The 20,010-nt window shown below is 33.7% G+C and overlaps 1 protein-coding gene across 2 annotated transcripts in view; it reads right to left on the bottom strand.

Moving 5' to 3' along the window:
• DPH6 (diphthamine biosynthesis 6) overlaps positions 1-20,010 on the bottom strand; it is a 217,233-nt gene that overhangs the window by 146,648 nt on the left and 50,575 nt on the right. For both annotated transcript variants that reach the window (XM_072865524.1, XM_072865525.1), the window contains exons 4-6: positions 19,278-19,351; positions 17,026-17,144; positions 3,996-4,057 (exon numbers count right to left, since the gene is read on the bottom strand). In XM_072865524.1, coding sequence (XP_072721625.1) covers positions 3,996-4,057; positions 17,026-17,144; positions 19,278-19,351 — 255 coding nt within the window. The remainder of the gene's footprint in view (positions 1-3,995; positions 4,058-17,025; positions 17,145-19,277; positions 19,352-20,010) is intronic.

Raw genomic sequence — 20,010 nt, 5'->3', positions numbered from 1 at the left:
TTGTGGGTTTGTCTGTTTGTTGTTTATTTTTTCGCAATTAACATCGACATGGCTCTTATAATGCCTAGACAAAAGATTTTTTCTAAAAAGAAAATGATTACTTCATGCTTATTTCTTGTATGTCCAAAAGACAAATTATAATAGACACATTACAGTAATACAAGTTGATTTTGATTTTATTGCCTGTCCCTTAAGGTAAAGTTTTAGTATAAAAAGAAGTAAGTAAATAAAGTCCTAATTCCTAATCTGTAGTATCAGAGAAGTTGAACTTTGTGAATACATGCTAAAATGTAAAGCAGGATATTCCCCACCAATCTCAAATGACTCAACATGTCATACATGTTGTGGTTCAATATCAGAGACCCTCTTATATTCAACATTGGCATTTTTCTGGGCACTGAACTTATGAAGATACAAACTGGTTTTCAACAAAACTGAAGAACACGTAGAACACTATTTAATTCATTTTAAACAGAACTGCAAAAATTCTCACAAACTTGTACACCACACTTGGGAAAATACTGTAATGAAAAACCCTGCACCTAGCTGAATAAACAACTATGTAAAGTTACATTAGATGTCAATAGAGAACCCAAAAGAGAATCCCAAAAGAATAGGAAAAAGCATAAATTAGCAAAAAAACAACAAGAACAACAAATTCCAAGGAATTTGTTATGAAATTTGAAATTACTGGTTAGACAATACAAGACAAATCAAAGATACAAGAGTATATAAAGCTGTGGTAGTTTGGGGGATGTGCAATGTTAAAAATTAATTTATTATGGTGTTTGCTTTGGTATGGTCAGAATATTAAATTTTATCTCTCCTCCTTACTGAAAGCTGTGAACTCCTTGCTCTCACATTCTGTCTACCAGATCTTTTGATGCTGAAGACTTCATTGATTTGCAAAAGAGTATTTTTCACATCATAAACCTAAGCATTTCTCTTCAGTTTATAGTTAATGATTTGGTTTTATGAGGCCTTAAAGCCAACTAAGTATCCAGTAAAAACAATTTATTTGTACTGACTTTGACTTTCATAGCATGCATATGCACAAAAAACAGCTACAGGAACAAATATTCAGTTGTGCAGTCTCCCCTACAATGGCCTGACAAGCAGCTCCAAGTAGGGTCAGAATGCCCTACTAGTTCTACACCTTAAGCTATGCAGTCATTGCTCTGTTTATTGTTGTCTCAATAAAAGGTAAAACCTGCAAACATGGGGTTCGAGAAGTATTAAACCATGACAGTAAGAATCTCAGTGAAACCAAGTAAGAAAGAATCACTTCACTTGAGCCATTAAACATCAGGAAGAATACATTTATTTCCCCAAAATACTAGGTACTTTTGGATTTCTTAGTTTATTATTTTCTTTTTAAAATGAATGACAGTGAAATCAAATGGAGAAGAATACTTCTTAAGCCTTATTTTAATTACACCCTATTAACATAACTAAAATTGCAATACTTGCTTCTACAGTTTTAAAGAAAGTCAAGACTACTGATTCAACGGAGGTGAGTAGCTACCCATCTGCAGCCCCACTAAAGTTTCAACCAGAATTTTGATAACAGCTTTCTGCAAACGCAGGGGCCGTACTTTCCTCCTTTTGGCTTATTTAACTAGTCCCACATAAATATTAATTCATCCAAATGTGACTGACCAGCATGGAATTGATATTAAAGTAAAGTTGATGCTTCTGTTAAATCTGTTCCACAGTAAACTTTTCATTGTGTCATGATTACAAAGTTTTATCCTTCCTTAGCTGTTAGTTACTAAGAGTCCAAAGAAACAGCTCTGACAAACAGAAACATTGCTTAAGTGATGTGCAGCAACAAATGGGGGGAGGAGCACTTAAATGTTTCTCATACTCTTAAACTATGTATTATTTACTTGTGACTCCAAAGATCTTCCAAACATCCTTTCTGGGAATTTATCAATCAGTAGCCATTTCTACAGTACACAGAGAACGTGACTTCACACGTCAGTAAAACTGCTTTTCCACAGGAATGTTACTCTCTTGCACTATACAGCATGCCAGTGTCAGAGCAGACCTACGACACAAACGTGGAGTGCAACAAAGACTCCCGTCCGGCATGTTCATGCAGTGCAATGCCAACTTAGCAGTCAAGCTCCTGGAAGCAGTCTAAACATGTTCACAAGTGCTAAACTGAAACTTGCAGACTCTGGTTCTCAGCATGAGCTGAGGCAAATAGCCATGTTAATACAACTTCCAATTCAAAGTTAGCTCAGTGTTCAATTAGATTGTATTACCTAATGCAAAAGCTCACTGATGCTTGAAGTGGTGATCCCATTCCCTCTTCCTTCCTTTTCCTGTAGAAATCCAATCTATACTTTTCAGAAAGGATAAATCCACTTCCTCTTCTAATTACTTTTGGATCTTACTGATATCCCTAGATTTAGCAACTATTTACTGGTTTAAGTCTACCTTTACTATCACCCCACGAAATGAAACATCTGCTAATGACATAATATGAACAAATATTTTATCTATAATTAATGTATACTTATTTTTGTGTATTCCTACTGCATATCTCTGCCACTGCTTTTTTACCTGTACTACAAGTATTTAGGAGGATATTTATTTCCCTACTTCCCTTCCTTCCCTTTCTCTGGAGCAGAAAAAAATGCCTCTCCTTCCCCCCCCCTGGTATTCTTGAATCATTCCTGTAGTTGAGATGATCTAAAGACATAAGGAAGCAAGACTTACAAAAAGAGATAATTAAGTGGATTTTTACATCAACTAGTTTATGTGGGGGGAAGGTTTCTGGGCAGATTCTCCAGCTCTGAAGCAGAAGCAACAAACCATGCTAAGAACAGGCCAACAACAATCTGTTCAAGTAAGACTATTTGAATGTTATGGACTTTCTTTCTTCCTCTTCAGCTTTGCCAAGTACCAATTATCTATCCTCTTCTCTCCAGACATGTAAATGACTACCAAAATGAAGTTAAACTCAAGATATAATTCCTATTTAACTTCTCCATCTTTCAGCAGCAAAAGAGATTTTTAAAGTTCCTAACACATTCTGTTTACTTTTTCTTTCTCTTCTGCAAGTTTGCCATGCCCTTAATTGTTCCATAAAAACTGCTTACAAAGCCAGGCTGAACAGTAACTACCCAGATTAACGACAAAAAGTATTTTTAGGACATCGTTTTGTGTAAATTTAGACAGCTTACACTGATAAAAGTTACAGCAAGACTCTCTTAACAGCCAAACACGCAAATAATTGTGGGTTTTTAACAGGCTCAAGGACAAGGAACTGTGGTAAATTGGCTTTGTCACAGACAATATATGTAAACACACTTTCAGAGCTGTTATTCTTAAACTGTACTTAGCTTGATGTTTGATGCTTCTACGTCAAACCAAAGAAGACTCATGTACAAAATTGGGTCTTTTTTTTTCCCCCTAGTTAAATAATTTTTCTTTAAATAGATCTATTAGCTCTGCCTTCAAGCATTTTCCTGCTTTGAGGACTACATAACCCTTTGCACAGAATTACGTACATTCTCTGGAATAAAGCTCTTATTCCGTTTTTGAAAGGCCCTACTGTATGCAGTCTGACTGTGTAAAAAATGGTAGGAAACCTTCAGATGGGGATATCTGTGGGGACGTTTTGTAGCACCTATGATTTTGCCACTACCATTCCTTGCTGTGAAAGTCTCTGACTTGCATGCAATTATTTACCTTTATCATATTGACATACAAGCTAGTGTTCCCTTAATATTGAGGTTTCTTGCTTTCAGTTTGTTTTAAAGATGTTGGTACCATTTGTGAACTACCTCCAGAAAGAATGTTTTTCATATTGAAAGTGTATATCAGAGGCTTATATTTTATGTACAAAGATAAGCCTTGGGTTAGCACCCAATTTCTGAAAGTAACTAAGTAATTTTTGATTAAGTTAATTTTACTTAATTTCTGCGTATGTTACTTTTTAATTGCAACTTGACCTGTATGAGTATCCTTTAAGTAATACTCACTTCCAAAAGATAAGGCTCCATTTGATCCAGAGTTTTTCCTAGATGCTTATCTGGATCTAAACCTGGAAAAAAAAAAAAAAAAAAAAAATGCTTTTTATAAAGTACTGTTATGACATCCAGAAAGGCTTTTTTTTTTTTTTTTTTTTTAATATAGCTTGTCTCCTTTAGAAATTAGTCCCACTGTATCTAAAATAATTTCTATTCTAAAGAAAATACACTTAGTGAGAATTTCCTCTTATCCCCTCTGGGTAACTGGTTTCCACATTTGTGGAAAAATAAGGCCAATTACATTTTCACTGTGTGTGAACTGGAAAAGCTGTTGTTTTCCTTTCTTAGAAATTTCACTAACCAGTGAAGGTCCATGGTAATAAAAATACTACACAGAAATTACCTCTTTGAGTCAGATGTTACCTTTGTAGATATCTATTAAATTAAAATTCAAGTTAATTTTTTAATAGTTCCTGCAAATTACTGGAAGGGACACAGACTGTCTTCCATAATAAAAACTTTTTTGCTAGATCACATTCTGTGTGTGTGTGACTCACAGAAAAAAAGGTAAGAATTAAAAAGGATGGAGATATAAAGAAAACCCAGACCTACAGAATGTCTTGAATGTTGTACCTTTTGATCCATCACAAAATATTCTGTATGTCATCTACATTTTGATTTATTATTCTTGGTAAAAAAGTAAGCCCTGTTAACATTTGATAATTCCTTTAACTTGCCCCTCTGTGTTCCTGTTTCAGCTTTTTGACTTTACGAGTTTTGCCAACTCATGGCTGATAAATGGTCACTTCTCAGGAATAAATCAAATAATTGGCAGAAATCAGTACTGGGATAAAAAACATCCAGGAACAACTGTTTCAAGAGCTGACATCTTCTTCAACCAAATAAATACCCTAGTTGGATTTGAGACTAAGTGGTCAAAAGGTCTTAACATATGAAGTAAATAAGAAAAAACAGAATGATGACTTCTGAAAGTGAAGGAACACTGGAAAATTTTCAGTGATCACATTTTTTACTATTAATTATTGTGGTTTGGGATTTTTTTGTACTGATCACAATACTTGTCTATTTTTTCCTACTCTACTGCTTTATACAATAATGGGTATCATTAAAGAGCTGCCACCAGAATGACTCCATTTAGAAAGCAATTTCTGAAGTTTGTACCTTGCAAAAGCACTTTAGATCATTGATGATGAAAGGTGTTATATAAATGTATGGTATACTATTATATAAAGTAGTTTCTGAGTTCAAATAGCTGATATAACTTTTAATTTTTACAATGATGGTCTTGGTATATTTAAATTCCTGTGAAACTAAAACAAGTTAGAATGAATGAGATCTCAAAACATGAATAAAGTTTTCGAATATTTCATTAAAGCACATTCAAAATTCCCTATCTAAGGGAACACTTTAAAAGCTGTTTAATAATTAAAGTGAAAGAGAACTGAGTTCTTTTCCTCCCTCTATTCTTTTTTTGGTATTGGTTTATTGTTCTTTATTAACAGACTAAAAATGTGTATTGCTAGATATAAGATAATGATAATTTATGCTTGTGGAAATAATTTTGAAATATCTTCATTTCATTTCAATAGTTCCAATGATTCCAGTGATGTCTTCCAATTTACACCAGCTTAGCATTATGTCCTTGATTTTAATGGGATAGGTATCAGGCTAAAGAAGCATTTTATCTTAAAATAAATTAATAATAATGAGTACCATATTACAGTACTCACTTCACACATTTACATTAACATTCTTCATTAACATAATTACTTTTCTAAGAAAAGCAAACCCTCTCCTTGAGAAAAACAAATTGGTTTCCTTTAAATTTAAACCAAGGGATACATTACAAACATGTGAGAAGGGAAAAAGTTGTCAGAACCAGACACACTAACATATTCTTTCTTTCACAACTTCTCTCTGATACTAAGAAGGATACACCTACTGTACTGATCCCTAATGAACACAAAACAATAATTTAAAAGAAACTATTATACAAATAGTATACAAAATACAAATAAATTGCCTATATATACACTATGGGTAAACTCTTTAGTAATATCCCACATCTACATGAAAATCTGTGAAAGTGCAATGTACCGTTTCTGTTTCTCAGTAGAATTCTATTTTTGGCTAGCTTGTCTTTCTTTTGAAAAATATTATTTCCTTTAGTTTCCAACAGGTTTGTATTGCACGTGAATACAGACCGTCTACTAAAGGGATCAAGAATCAATGTAACCTGTAATTTGCAGAACGAGTAATCCACATCCCAAATCTCTAATGGTATGCGTGTATAGATTAAGCTGTACGTCTACTACTACGATCAGCATAACAAAGTATCTATAACCATACTTACAAAACAGTAATATAAATCTATACTTCTATTTGGTATGTTTTTCTTTAAACAAAGGAGTAGATTGATTCAGATTCTTAAGATGACAGACTAAAAAGAAGAACAATGTATCGTAAATTCTTAATACATTCCATTTAACCACATCCTCCAGATTTTTCCTCCATGAAACTAGATGTGAAGAAAGCTGGATGGGTGGATAAACCAACAACAAGGTCCAAGGCCTGGATGACTGTATGTAGAATTAAGAAATTAATTAGGAAGGGAACTATAATTTGCAGCACTGACATTTATTTTACTTAACTTGCATGTATCAATGGGAAGCAATTACAATTCAATTAAAATATTCACTTTTATTACTTTACTGACTGACCTTGAAGTTAATGCCTGTTTTATTTAATTGCATCATCTATGAATAAATGTTAACCCTAGAATGTTATGCCCCATTATTTTCGATGCATTTTTAACTCCTCAACTGAACTACATCAGTCAATTTATTATGTGCTGTCAAGAGAGCAAGTGGGGCTTTATTTCCTTGAGATAGGCCAGTACATGATGACAGAAACATCCCAAAAGATTTGATAATGCTGTTTTTAATAGTGCTCAGTAAAACTAATTGTGCTCTCATCTCCAGTTTTGTGGCCTAGTTTTACTGTAAAATCAGTATGTGATAGCACAAATGGTATAATCACTTCAGAGTAATTTCTACTCCATCTGTAATTCCTGATAAATCCACTGACAGGAGCAGAACTCCTTCCTGCAGGTATCAACAACGGTTGCAGAGCCCTCTTACTCACAGCCACAAGACAAGTGCTGTAGAGAACAGCAGCAATGTCAAAAGACTTGGGCAGAAATTCAGGCCTTTGTTCTGTAGTGAAAAATAATGTACCAAAGAACATTACTAAAAGCCGTGTCACTAGTGTTAAGTTACGCAAAAGAACAGTATTTTAAATGGTCCACTTTGTACACATGTATTAGTGTAGCATAAAGCCCTCACCTGAGGGGTAACTATCTGATATTACTTGCATTTATCAAGACCATCAGAAAATCAAGTTCCATTTTCATGGCATTCATTCAGCTAATAAAATCCACATTCTAAAGCCTCATCTTACTAACAACATGTTTTATACATGTTCAGAATTTTAAAATAGTATTGATTTTTAAGAAAGTCTTTTAAAATAAAAAATTGTATTTCCACCTCTTAGTAAAATGCTTACTAAATAAAAATAAATCATAATCATTCATTTTAAGAAATGGTGGTACATAAAGTTCTTCTGAAAGCTACACTGAACCAAACTCTAACCCATAATACATGAACACGTTGTGAAAGAATCACTACCACACACACACACATCAATAAAATATGAGTTAACCATTATCTGTTGATAATATAGGGAAAAACCTCTGTCCTGTCCTGACTAACCAACCTTACCATTCAAAAAGTAGATCTTATTCCTCTCTGACTTCTTCCATAAAATAAGGTTAAAAACAAATATCCAAAATCACTACCTATTATCAATCTTCTTGAAATTTCATATACATAAAATTAACATAGACTTTTGGAGAAAAAATTGGAATTGTTTTAAAGTTACAGCAACTTAAAGTTCCCTTCTTTTTCCTGACTTCTTGAGAAGTATTGTTGAGAAGATTAGTAACTGCCATCATTATAAATGTCAAGACTTAACTTCTGATGATGGAGGGCAGTATAATGCACAATAAGGTTTCTGGAAAGAACGTAATCAGCTGCTCATCAAGAGCAGAATTATTTAGAACTTTAAATAAGAAAAGAGGCAATGAAAGATTTAAGTTTTCTGGAACCAAAACTAGTCTCTTCCTCTCTCTTTCCAATCTCTTTTTCAGGAAGAAAACAGGGAGGTGATGGGACCTTTAAGGTACAGAAATATGGAGAGAAAGCAAAAGAGTATAAAGGATAGATGCAACAACCCATCTTAGAATTGGAATAGAGAAAATAGGACTATTTTAAAAGGTAAAATCCTCAACTTTAAATGTGTCTTTTTTTTGTTTGTTTCTAAGTAAACAATACAAAATCACTGATTTTAATGAAGCAGGATCAAGCACTATTCTTTAAACAATACAGAATCAAAGAGTGTTTCTAATAGCACAGGAAAAGCCCATACACAAAAGTATTAGTTGGTAAAGCAGGTTTACTCTGCAGGAGTGCAGGAATGTCAGATACCCTTCATGATGTACGAGTGCACCTGCCACAGACATATTAATGCACTGTAAATCTATACCTTAAATTGTCTTGAGGTAAATTATTCCTGGTGTCATATTTAGCTTTCATTTCTATGAAGAGCTGGGAAGTGAACTTGTCTGGTAGCATAACTTGACAGGTTCATAGTTGATTCTTAACTTCCTCATAACTTTCACACGTGAAAGGCTCTATAACAATGGTGAATTGGACAGATTCCTTGAATTTCCTTTTCCAAAACATCAAAAAAAATTGTAAAAGCTGCTTAATTTTTGTATATAAATAAAGGAAAGGAAAATGCAATAAATACTGGATATTACTCCAACTCTAAAAGATTTGAGGTGAATATTATTCTGATTTATTGTATAAAAGAGCAAAATTCATGCAACTTGATTATGTGACTACTTTTTTTTTTTTACTTTTTTTTTTTCTTTATCCTTTTTTTTTTTTCCTTTTCTTTTTTGTATGGGGTAATTTATCCAGTGTAGGAAGAGTACAGGGATGGAATCTGAAGATATAGTAACTCTTCTCAAGCTAAGTGGTAACATTATAAGACGTTAATCCCAAAGTGGTTCTAGCATATGTTTCCAGTGCAGTTTATTTAGAATCACAGTTTATCTTCTTTGTCAGAAGTTCATCAAATATTTTCTAAACTAGGTTAGTCTGATGTCATCAAATTTTAGAATTCTAAAAGGTAAAAGGCTCTAAAACTCTTCATACCAGCAATGTTAATTTTACCTGTAATCTCTTGTGATTTTTTTTTTTTTAACATCAAAGTTATTTGTGTTCTAGTTACATCTAGGATTCAAAGCAATTTAGCTCTGCCATTTCAGGAACAGAAACCTCAATAAGTCTTTGAAGAAATTTTGTACTGTTTCATCAAATAACAAGGCAATATTTTCATGCAGATAGTTTTAGAACTCTAAAATGTTCATAGTTTAAAAAGAGATTAGGGAAGAATTGTTTAATAACAGCATTACACTGCTTTTAATCAAATCCAAGACTCTATACAGCAAATTATTCAGCTCATTGAAAATACTGCCCCAGTCAACTTCCTCTCAGGACTTTCATTGGACTTCAGAGACTTAAAACAAAAGTTATTACAGGTTCAGCTCATACAGCCACATATGTATGGCTTTCCTGATATAAATCTGTTTTCAGTGTTTTTAACTTCAGCATACTGAAATGTTTTGAGTAGAATTACTTTAGAGCATTATTTGTTTATTAATCTATTTAATTCAAGGCGTTCAACCATTCCAGCACCATAGTTTGGATAAAAAAAAGGATGTGCTGTTTTGTCCCTGTTAAAGAATTCTGGTATTTCCATGCTTTGAACAGTACTAGTGCTATTAAGCTTTGAAGAAAAGGACTGAAATTTGATTCAGTGGCAGAGAAAGAGGCATGGTGCAAGTGGTAAAATTTGTGTCACTTTCATTAAAACCATCCCCATGCAGACAAGTTATAAACCTCTAAAAAGTCACAGTCCCCAAATGGATCAACAGAGACTTCTGACAGGGGAAATCAATAGATCACCTGCAAAAAGGTAAAGGCCAGAGCAGAAATAAAGGATCAGATTAGGACAAGAAGTCTCATAAAACTTCAACTCGGAGAGACCTGCAAAGCAAGCATCTATGGTTCTAACTACACAGATATGCCATTAAAGGTTTGAGTTTATGCTCTGTTTCAGCACAGAAGTCTGCACAGTGAATGTGCATCCAGAACTCAAATCTTACCAGGCATTAAAGAGCAGCAAGTAATATTCTAGTATTAACAAGACACCACTTCTCCCTCTCGATTTTCATTCTGTTGTTTCTGCTTTTGATATCTCTTACTAAGCTCTTTTTCTTCCACTATTTTTCAGCTCAAAGTTCTCTGACTATTCTTCTGCCTCCTTCACTAGAACCCTTACATCCTTTTCTCTTTCACTTTAAACGCCTAATAGTCCATTCTTAGCCTGCTGCTTCCATTTCACTTTTTCTTTAGATGATCTGATCTCCCCAAACTGCAAAGTGATCGTTCCACTCTTAAGACATCTCTCTCCAATTCTGTCTGTCCCTGACATCTCCTTAAGAAGCACTGCACTCTATAATGTCAACTTTCAATTACTTTTCTGTTTTCAGGCACATTCACTTTCCCACTCTTCCTTCAAACTCCTGTCATCTGTTACTACTGAAAATATTGACATCCTTCCCAATCTCCAACATATAGGCTCAAAAGAGAGCAAAGAGGGAATCATATTTATCTCTAACCTGTTTCTAGATCCACTTATTCAAACTGTTACAAAATCTCATTTCTTCTTTTTCTGTAACACACTTTATTTTCAAACATTTCTTTATACCCATGCACTAAAAGCTCTTTCCAAAACCTCATCTTACACTGCTAACAAAGTATCTGTCATTCATATACAAGCATCAAGGCAAATAACATTCCAAATGCAAAGATTATTATTTTTCTAACCTTTCAGCTATGCTCTGAATCAAAACTTTTCTTCACTTAAAGTCCATTCCTAGTTCTCTTTTCTCTTACTCATCTCTTTTGCATCATACTCTTCTTAAATCCCAAGCTAATTTTGATTGATTTCTGGTCTTGCATACTATTCCCATTTTTCCAGGTTGATCTTTACCCATGTGAATCTTTTCCCTCAGAAAAAAAAAGGGCCTGAGCTAAAATGGCTCCTGCGGTTTCATAATTGTTCCCAAGTCTTTTCATACAATGTCTGATGAACAAACAGGTGTGGTACCTTTTCTTTTATCTTAAATAACATGAATGATGTGGATAAATGAGGTAGTAGACAAATGTATTAGGGAACAAGCCTAAGGCAAAAGTGTCAAATACACTTAAACTATAAAGGACAACTAAGCTTTGGAAGCTTTGTTTGAAAATTCAGTGACAATAACATGTGCCAGCTAGGAAACAAGGATTAGAAGGGGGAAAAGACTTATATGAATATCTTTCCTAAAGTACAGGATAGGTGTAAATTTACCAAATTTATAATCTGAAAAAATTACCATAAAAATTAATTACAAGCTATCACATATATATACAAGATAATACTTTAACATTGTTCAGGGATAATTTTTCTAATAAAAGTTTAAGGCTACTTTTTAGAAAACATTATTCCTAACAGAATAGACAATCATTGAAATGTGACAGTTCTTGGAAAAATTTTATCGGTCATTTTATGTTCCACTTCAAATTATGATAAACAGAAGTTGTCTTTTTCATACTAATAAAGCCAAATGTTATCAAGAGCAACGGTTGTGAAGACTGTCATAGATTCCATTACAGCTCCAGTGTCTGGTAACTGCCCAAGGAAAAAGCAATGGAACAATCACCTCTAAATAAGCTGAACTAGCTAGGAATAATGCCAATGTTTAGTTTATTTAGTAATAAGTAAGTAAACAAATCCTTGCAATACAATATGGAAGAAAACAACTGGGATCTTGTATTGACTTCTTAACAAAATGTTCCTTGCTTCCTTCAGTTATGTTTGTGAATTTCTGAGAATTTTTTGAAAATATTTAGAGGAAGCAAGTATGGTGTGATGATGATATAAAAAGTTCCTTCAATTTCCCCAATAAATGACTTTAAAATTGCTCAGTACTAAAAACTAGAGACAAATTTTCAAAGAACACTGTTCCCTTCCATTGCACAGATGATGTGCTCAGACAAAACTCACACAACCACCAATTTTACTTCAGGATATGATCTGACATTACAGCCAACCCAATTTAGTGGTAAGCTTTCTACTGAAAGAGAGAGATTTGCTCTCCATGCAGCTGGGGCATCTACACAGCAAGTTCCCTGCACACACAAAAAAGCAGTACTTCTCTGCTGGATCACCCAGCTGCAGCCACACAATCACTGGAGCTTTTACAGGGGCAGAAGCAAGCAGAGACTTGTGGTTTGGAAAAGTCAGCTAGAAGGGGGAAGGAAAGATCAACCTTTTGGCAGCAACTCACTATTAGATCAGTTTATCTGTTACACTAAATTATACCCTTAGGAGCTTAACCAGGAACTGTGTGGTGCTAGTTCTTTTTTAATGTACTACTTTATGTGTAAATCTTACCTCCATGAAAATTAATGGGAGTCTGGCTATCAATTTCAGTCAGTCAGGATTTCACTTCTGTACAATAGTGGCATGCAAATAATAAACAACAATGCAGACACCTAGGTGGTTAGGTTTAAATAATAAACAAAAGCTCCAGGTACTGATTTCTTTATACTGAGAAGTAATGTTCTCTCTCTCTAAATTAAAAGCTCGTATACAAAAACATATGCATCCCTAAACCATCAGCTTTTCAGAGGATTCGATGTACAGCAGGAGTATACCAATCTTCTTAACCTTGTGAGGCAAGCATCAAGATCTTCTCGCAGCAAAGGAGACTCAAATAAATATATGTACTTCAGACAGCTCATTTTAGAGAAGGAACTTTAGGATTTGTTCACAGACAGGACATGGCAATGGCTCTCTAAGGACTCATTACTCCATTGTTGGAAGGAAATAGACTGGGTAAGCAACTAGAGCCCACACCATCTCAAAATTTAGGCTTCCACAGCCCCTGTGATTTCAACTCTACCCATGGCTGACCACGCAGATTGTCGAGAAGCATTCACAGCAGCCGGACCTACAAGATAAAGGATGTAGCCATGGCATCAGAGCCCCACTTCAAATGTAGGCTGAGGACCGCAAGCTAATCAGCCCTGATACAAAGTTTCAGCTTTTATTATTGCCCAACAGTTGAACAGCGTTATGGTATAATTCCTCTCCTGTGGTCCAAAGAACAGCTAGAAGTTAGAAACCATGAAAGAGTTTTTCTTTTTCAACTTAGTATTTCTATTATCTCATCTCATAATTACAATGTTTTTTAATGTATTTAATCAAATAATAAATCATTAATTTACTATAACCAAACTGGGAAGAAGCTGCAATGTATAAGGTAAACATTGCATATTAATCCCACAAAAGATAGAAATTTGAGCTTATATTCTGATTTTGACTGAAACACTGAAGAAGCAATTTTTTCCCCCACTTTCTCAAGCTAACAATGTGCACTTACAAAACTTACTGAAGGTGAATGTTACTCTTAAAACTTCAGGAAAAACTAGAATCACTGAGGGCAAACTGCTTTAACTGCATGACATAAAAACAATTTCAACTATATTCTCATATATATAACAAAACCGAAGTTTGTCATATTTTAAAATGTAGAGTGGCACTTAAGTTTTAGTGTTAATTCTTAACAAGATTTAGGTATAGTTAATTATACAAGTAAAGTAAAACTAAATAAAACTCGATGCTAATTTTTACTGAGGACCATACTGTGAGGAAGCCAAAGATTCCTTCCAAATGTAATCTTCTTCCTACTCTCACTTCCACCTGAGTATTATACCTCGTGCTACAGTGGAAGCAATTTGCTTTAGAACGTGGCACAGGTAAAACCAGTACAAAAAGTTACCAAGATTAAAAGCTGAATCTGTTATATGCATACTCTGCAAGTTAATTAGTATTTTAATCCGTAAAATGTGTCCAGAGAGCAAGGATATCAAAAACGCATCTTCTTATTGTGTTATATTACACTGTCTCCGTTATATCACACAGCGCTATATTATAGTGTCTCACATGAGCGATGGATATTACTGGAATTTCAGGCACACACATGTTAAAAACAATCAATAACTGCTTCTATTTTAGCTATTACTGAGTAACCTCATTCTGACTTTCTGGGGTTTCCACTGAAAAGGGGTATATTTCAAATATAAAAGTATCATGCATCATACAGGCATCCTTAGCAGCAACAAAATGGCACTGAAGATAAATATGCATATGCAGCTTTTTTTTCTTTTTAATAGATCAGGTTTGCTGCTAGATCATGGAATGTTTTGCTCTCATCATTAAAGCCTCTGAAATATACTCTAAAGGAAAGAAAGCTGATCTCCTTATAGACAACAGAAGGCATGTGAAGAAGGTTTGCTAACAATACTTTTGCATGTAAGTGAGAGCAATTGGTATCGCATCTGGAAAAGCACACTACTCTGAGATAGAAAACTCTTGCCGCTGGCAAAGTTTATGGTATTAATTTGTAATGGTGGATTTAGGGAAATGTACTAAACTAATGCTCATTTACTTGCATAATTATGTGTTTTCTACATAAAACGACAGGCTTTACCTTGCCAATACTGGCACTGAGTTAATGGAAAACAGGACAAGGCAGGTGTACAAGTATGCCAGCGCTGATGAATGTCAAGCTCAGGTTACAGATTTGCTTCTTGCATTAACATCTGTACAACGTGCCATCTAACGCATTACCCTTCAGACTCTTAAATCTGTTATTTTAAACATTTTCATTGCAGTTTAGCTTTGATTATTAATCTAAGAGGCAAAAAGTTAAACTGTATCTTATCTTCTTTGCCACTTGATATGTTAAACAGCCGTCATACCTTAAATCCACTTTAATAAGGCATGCAATTATTAAAGCATTACAGAATGGCCCCAGAGCACACAAGCTCCATTAAATTTGCTTACATCTAATTACGTCTGCCTGAGGCAGGTGAGAAATTGACTCTGATAAGATCTTTCTTTTACCTGTAGCCAAAAAAAATAAAAAGGAAAAAAAAAAAACCTCGGAGTGATTTTCTATCTAATTGCTATCTACAAGTATTTATGGTATTCGCTCCTTCAGTGAATAGCCCACAAAGCACTCTTTGTGCACTAACTAGCACATTTTAAGTTTTTTTAAGCCTGTAGAATACAAAAGACAAGCTTATCTTGCTTCAGGCATAAGACAGGTCATCAATGATGCCTACTTGTGAAATAGTTTTATCTATTATTTAAATCATATATTTTCTTTAAAAAATAATTCTGATGTGAAAAAGCATGTTCCGTATTCTTTGTGGACTTTTATTTTTTATTAATGTCAGCATAAGCAATGAAAGCATTCTATTTTATGGAAAAATAACATAAATATAAAAATGTACTTTACATGGCCTGAAAACTATTCCTTTAAAAAAGATATATATTTTTTTTCCAATTTAAAACAGAAGTGTTTTATAGTAGAAAACACGGCATTCAACTCCTATGTATTTGTAACTGGCCTTCCAAAATTTAGAAAAACACTACTAAATTAGATTGCTTGTTACCTATAAGTGAATGAGGGAGTGTGGTATTTCTAATCATTCTAATCCCTAGAGCCCTAGCAGATCCTAGAGCACTAGCAGCCCTAGCAGATCCTAGAGAACAATACAGTGAGACCATCATAGTGATAATGTAAAAACTAGTTAGAAACTATACCAGTTAAAGAGGAACAAAAAGATTAAAAAATAAGGAATTAATTAAAAAAAAAAAAGTCTTGGAATTCATCCAGGCTAAAGGGATTATAATTCAATTCTTGGTTAATATTTAAGGAGAAATTACTTTGTTATAAAACATTCTTTAAAGAAGACAGACATTAGGAATTTGATGGGAAACTTGCCCAGATAAACCAGCTATCAGACTTCTAATGCAAGATTATACAACACTGTTTTTTAAACATACATCTTTAATCACCAACACCACTGACGCTCTTGTATTATACTAGCCATTCTTTGGTACAATGGACTGCAAATCTATAGTCAACCCAAAAAGAAAAGGTCTTTTGGTCACACTTTATGCTTAAGACCTCATTTGATACTCTCAAATGAAAAACTGCATACAGGCCTGAAATGAATATACTGTACCATTAACATGTTTCTCATATGCTTCTTAGGGTTATAGAGCACGTCATTCAATACACCTTCCTATAAAACTTCATTTGACCTTATCTTTATGTTCAAACAATAAACAAATAGGTTATCTTTCGTATTTAATTGCTTCATTACACAAACCTCATTTTACATATTTGACAATGAAAAGACACGTTGATTTTCTGGTATACTAAACAACTACATTGTAAATACCATTTTTTTGAAGGCAATGATGAACTATTCCTGTTTGCTATGTGCTTTACCAACTCAAAGACTGTTGTTACACAAAATGTTTTGGCCTCATATAATTACATCTTGTTTGATGTTAATTTGTTGTATTTCTATTAAAACTTTCACGGTTGCTTTATAATATTGTCTAGCCACCAGTCTGCATCATCTATAAATGACAATACTGTGAACCACTGAATTATGCATGCATCTTCACTGCAAATCAAAACCAAACTAGAACACAAAAATTACAAAAGGAATTTAATGACTATGCTCAGAAGGATTACTTTCCAGCTTTTCCATGTCTCCTCTAAGAATGAATTGCATACAGGTAAATTAATTATTCAGACATCATGACTGTTATTCAGCCACGTAATTTTTTAAAAAATGTCTTCATATTAACATTTCTTATTCAAAAATATAGAACAAAATTTCTGTTTTTCTCTGTTATGTTGTGGATTTGTCCATGGGAAGGTTCAGTAGACAATACTGCTCAGAATCTGAATACATACCAAAAGCTGCCACTTTTATGATTATGGCTTGAATGTTAGATGATATCATTTCTTTAAGCAGTATTTCCTGGTTCCGACGCCAAAGGTAAGCTAAAGGCTGAAGATTAAGCCTTCTGCATCTTAAAAACAAACAAAAAATTGGATAAAGCCAAGCATTATGCTTTTACACAGCATGATTCATGTAAAATTAAAGAAAATAAATTTCTCTCATTTCCTACCTTTAAATAATTCTTTTTCTACAATTTCAGTTACAATACTTTACTCTTCCTAGATTTCAGTATATACATTAAGTCTAATATTAAAAAAAAGAAATAAACTTGCTCTGACTATAATTCATCTATGTAAGAAAGATGCAACTCACTGATGTAAACAGATTTGCATGGGAACATAAGTAAAACCATAAGAAAATGCATTCCTAAACCTTTAGGGAAACAAACCAATTAATACCTTAGGAAGTGATCAGTTTTTATGAACACAGCTAAGGCAAGAGTTACCACTCTGTGATAAATGTAGCACACGTCACTAGTACAATATGCTGAATTTGTTACACTCAACAAACCTGTGATTTGGATCAACACCCAAGGAAAAGAATCATTCAGGAAAATGTATACAGCTTGTGATACAAAGTAACAACTTGTTAATGTACATATAATTATTTGTTTTGATACATAACATATTTAGACAGCATTTGATACACAGTATTTGATTGTTTATCAAATTAGAGAATCACTAATTTGCACTAGTGATAGGTAACCCTTCTGCAAATTGTCAAGTACCATCAGTTGGTGATAAAATGTGTAATGCTTAGTTCCTGAAAAACTTAAAAACATTTAACTATGGGTCTAGCTCAGAGCACTCAAAAATTACATTTATTTGTTAATTATCATTGTTTATTTAATACATGGGCTTTCTCCCATATGTTAGATAGAACCACTAGTATTAGTGTCAAGATTTTATAGTTAAATGGATGTTTAATGTTGACATGTAAATCCATAGTTAGCACCCATATAATCTGATTGGTTTTGTTACTACTTTCATATATTTTAACAGAGCACTAAATTGTGAAATTAACAGAAATATTTAGCAAATCTGAATGTGAAGTAATTCATTTAGGTGCCTAACTTTAGCTAAGAAATTATCTGAATCCAAGTAACTGGGATGGTTTATGGGTAAATCTACAGATCAATGTAAAAATTTTTTACCACTGAGCGACCTTGGAATTAATCAGGTCTGTTTGAACTATTGTGATGTCCTGTCAATCTTTTGGCTGTAGTAAAAGACCTGAAACCCACAATCAAAAAAAGCAATCTTTTCTAAAATATCTAGTAACATGATCAGGCAGTCATTAAAATGTTTTAAGCGTAAGGGAAAAGAAAAAGAAAGGAGCTATTGCTGACTGCAATTTACCTATGTAAAGTGTAAAGAAAACACCCATGCTGTGTAACTTGCTGATGTGAGTTGAGTTGGCACAGCATTAACTTCACCATTCTTACAGTTCATAAAAGATTCCAGATATTTGCTTTTACCATCAACAAATAACTAATGAACTCATAAAATTATAATTAATTTTTAACACAAGGTGTTTTTGCATTTCATCAGACATATATAGCAAAAATTTTTTTCCGGACCCAAATCAAATCTTGGCCTATATAAACACACACAATTCCCATTACATAATCCTTTTTTAATTAAGACTCTTAAAAGTATCACAGTCTATCTAGACTTAAAGAGTGTGCACAGTAGAACTGACAAATTAAAGCTCCTGATAAATGATAACAGATTTTAGATTTTAGGTGATGGAAGATATGCACATAAGGATTCTCTTGCACTTAATTCCTGATAACAAGTCACAGGATGTTCCTCTATATTAAAACTCTGTTGAAAAACAGAGACACTTGACCACAACATCATAGTCACTGGAATTGAGTGAGCTTTCTGTTGAAATCAAAGACCTGAACCTAACTATTTTCATATCAAAACTCTGAGTATTTTCAACAGATCCATGAGAGACCTGAAGAGCAATCAAAAAATCCAGTATAGTCTCTGCTGGATTTTTACTAATGAACACATGGTTCCAGGACAAAAAAAAAAGAAAAAAGAAAAAAAAAAAGATATTAACAAATTGAATTAATTGGGTATCATAGAACATGAGAAATAAAGCAACTGTGTCAGCTCCACAATTTGAGTTAGAAAACAAACAAGTAAAGCACTTTCCAGAATGTGTATATTAATAAAGATTAATATTTTCTTACACATCTTCAACTCGAACTCTCTGGTAGTCAGAAAGAATGGCTCCCACAGATACACCCTCCACTCCTTCTTTGTCCTGAAAAAAGACATGGAATATTAACGATAGCAGTATATGCTGGTCTAAGCAATAGATTCAGTACCTCTACTAGCAGAATCAACCAAGAATATATCTTCTTCCCTGTGCCCAGTACATGGAACTGAATGGGCTGGAATGCAGATCTTGCATAGAAGAGAGCAGCACAGCTGACCTACTACATGGTTACTGCTGTAACACAGTAATCTACTCGACTCAAGCACCATTCTACAGAAGAAATAACCAGTGTAACTGAAAAGTACCAGATTTAACAGCTTATCCTAAAGTTTTCCTGATATCCTGAAAATTACTTCCAGCTCTTCATTATAACTGAGGTGTTAGCTATCCCAGCTACAAATAATTATCAGCAACACACAATCATGACGATTAATTAAACTGTTAGCATTTGTCACAACATTCAGCACAAGAGGGTGTGAGATTACTCTCTTTATCCTAACACCAGAACAAGAAAACTCACAGGCAACTTACTCAGCGTCACCTTTTAAATATTCTATTATAAAAAAAGGTTTTCCAAGACATATTTTCTCTGTTTCATTTCAATTACCCGAGCCAATAGTACTTCATTTTTTCTTGTAAACACACTGAGAATGTAACATTTGAAAATGCACATACTTACAATATTTCATGAGCTCTTACATTTT

This window comes from Ciconia boyciana, chromosome 6, assembly GCF_034638445.1.
Source record: "Ciconia boyciana chromosome 6, ASM3463844v1, whole genome shotgun sequence".
Lineage (NCBI taxonomy): Eukaryota > Metazoa > Chordata > Aves > Ciconiiformes > Ciconiidae > Ciconia > Ciconia boyciana.
Note: the sequence above shows the minus strand (reverse complement) of the source record. Positions and strands in the feature narration are given on the sequence as shown.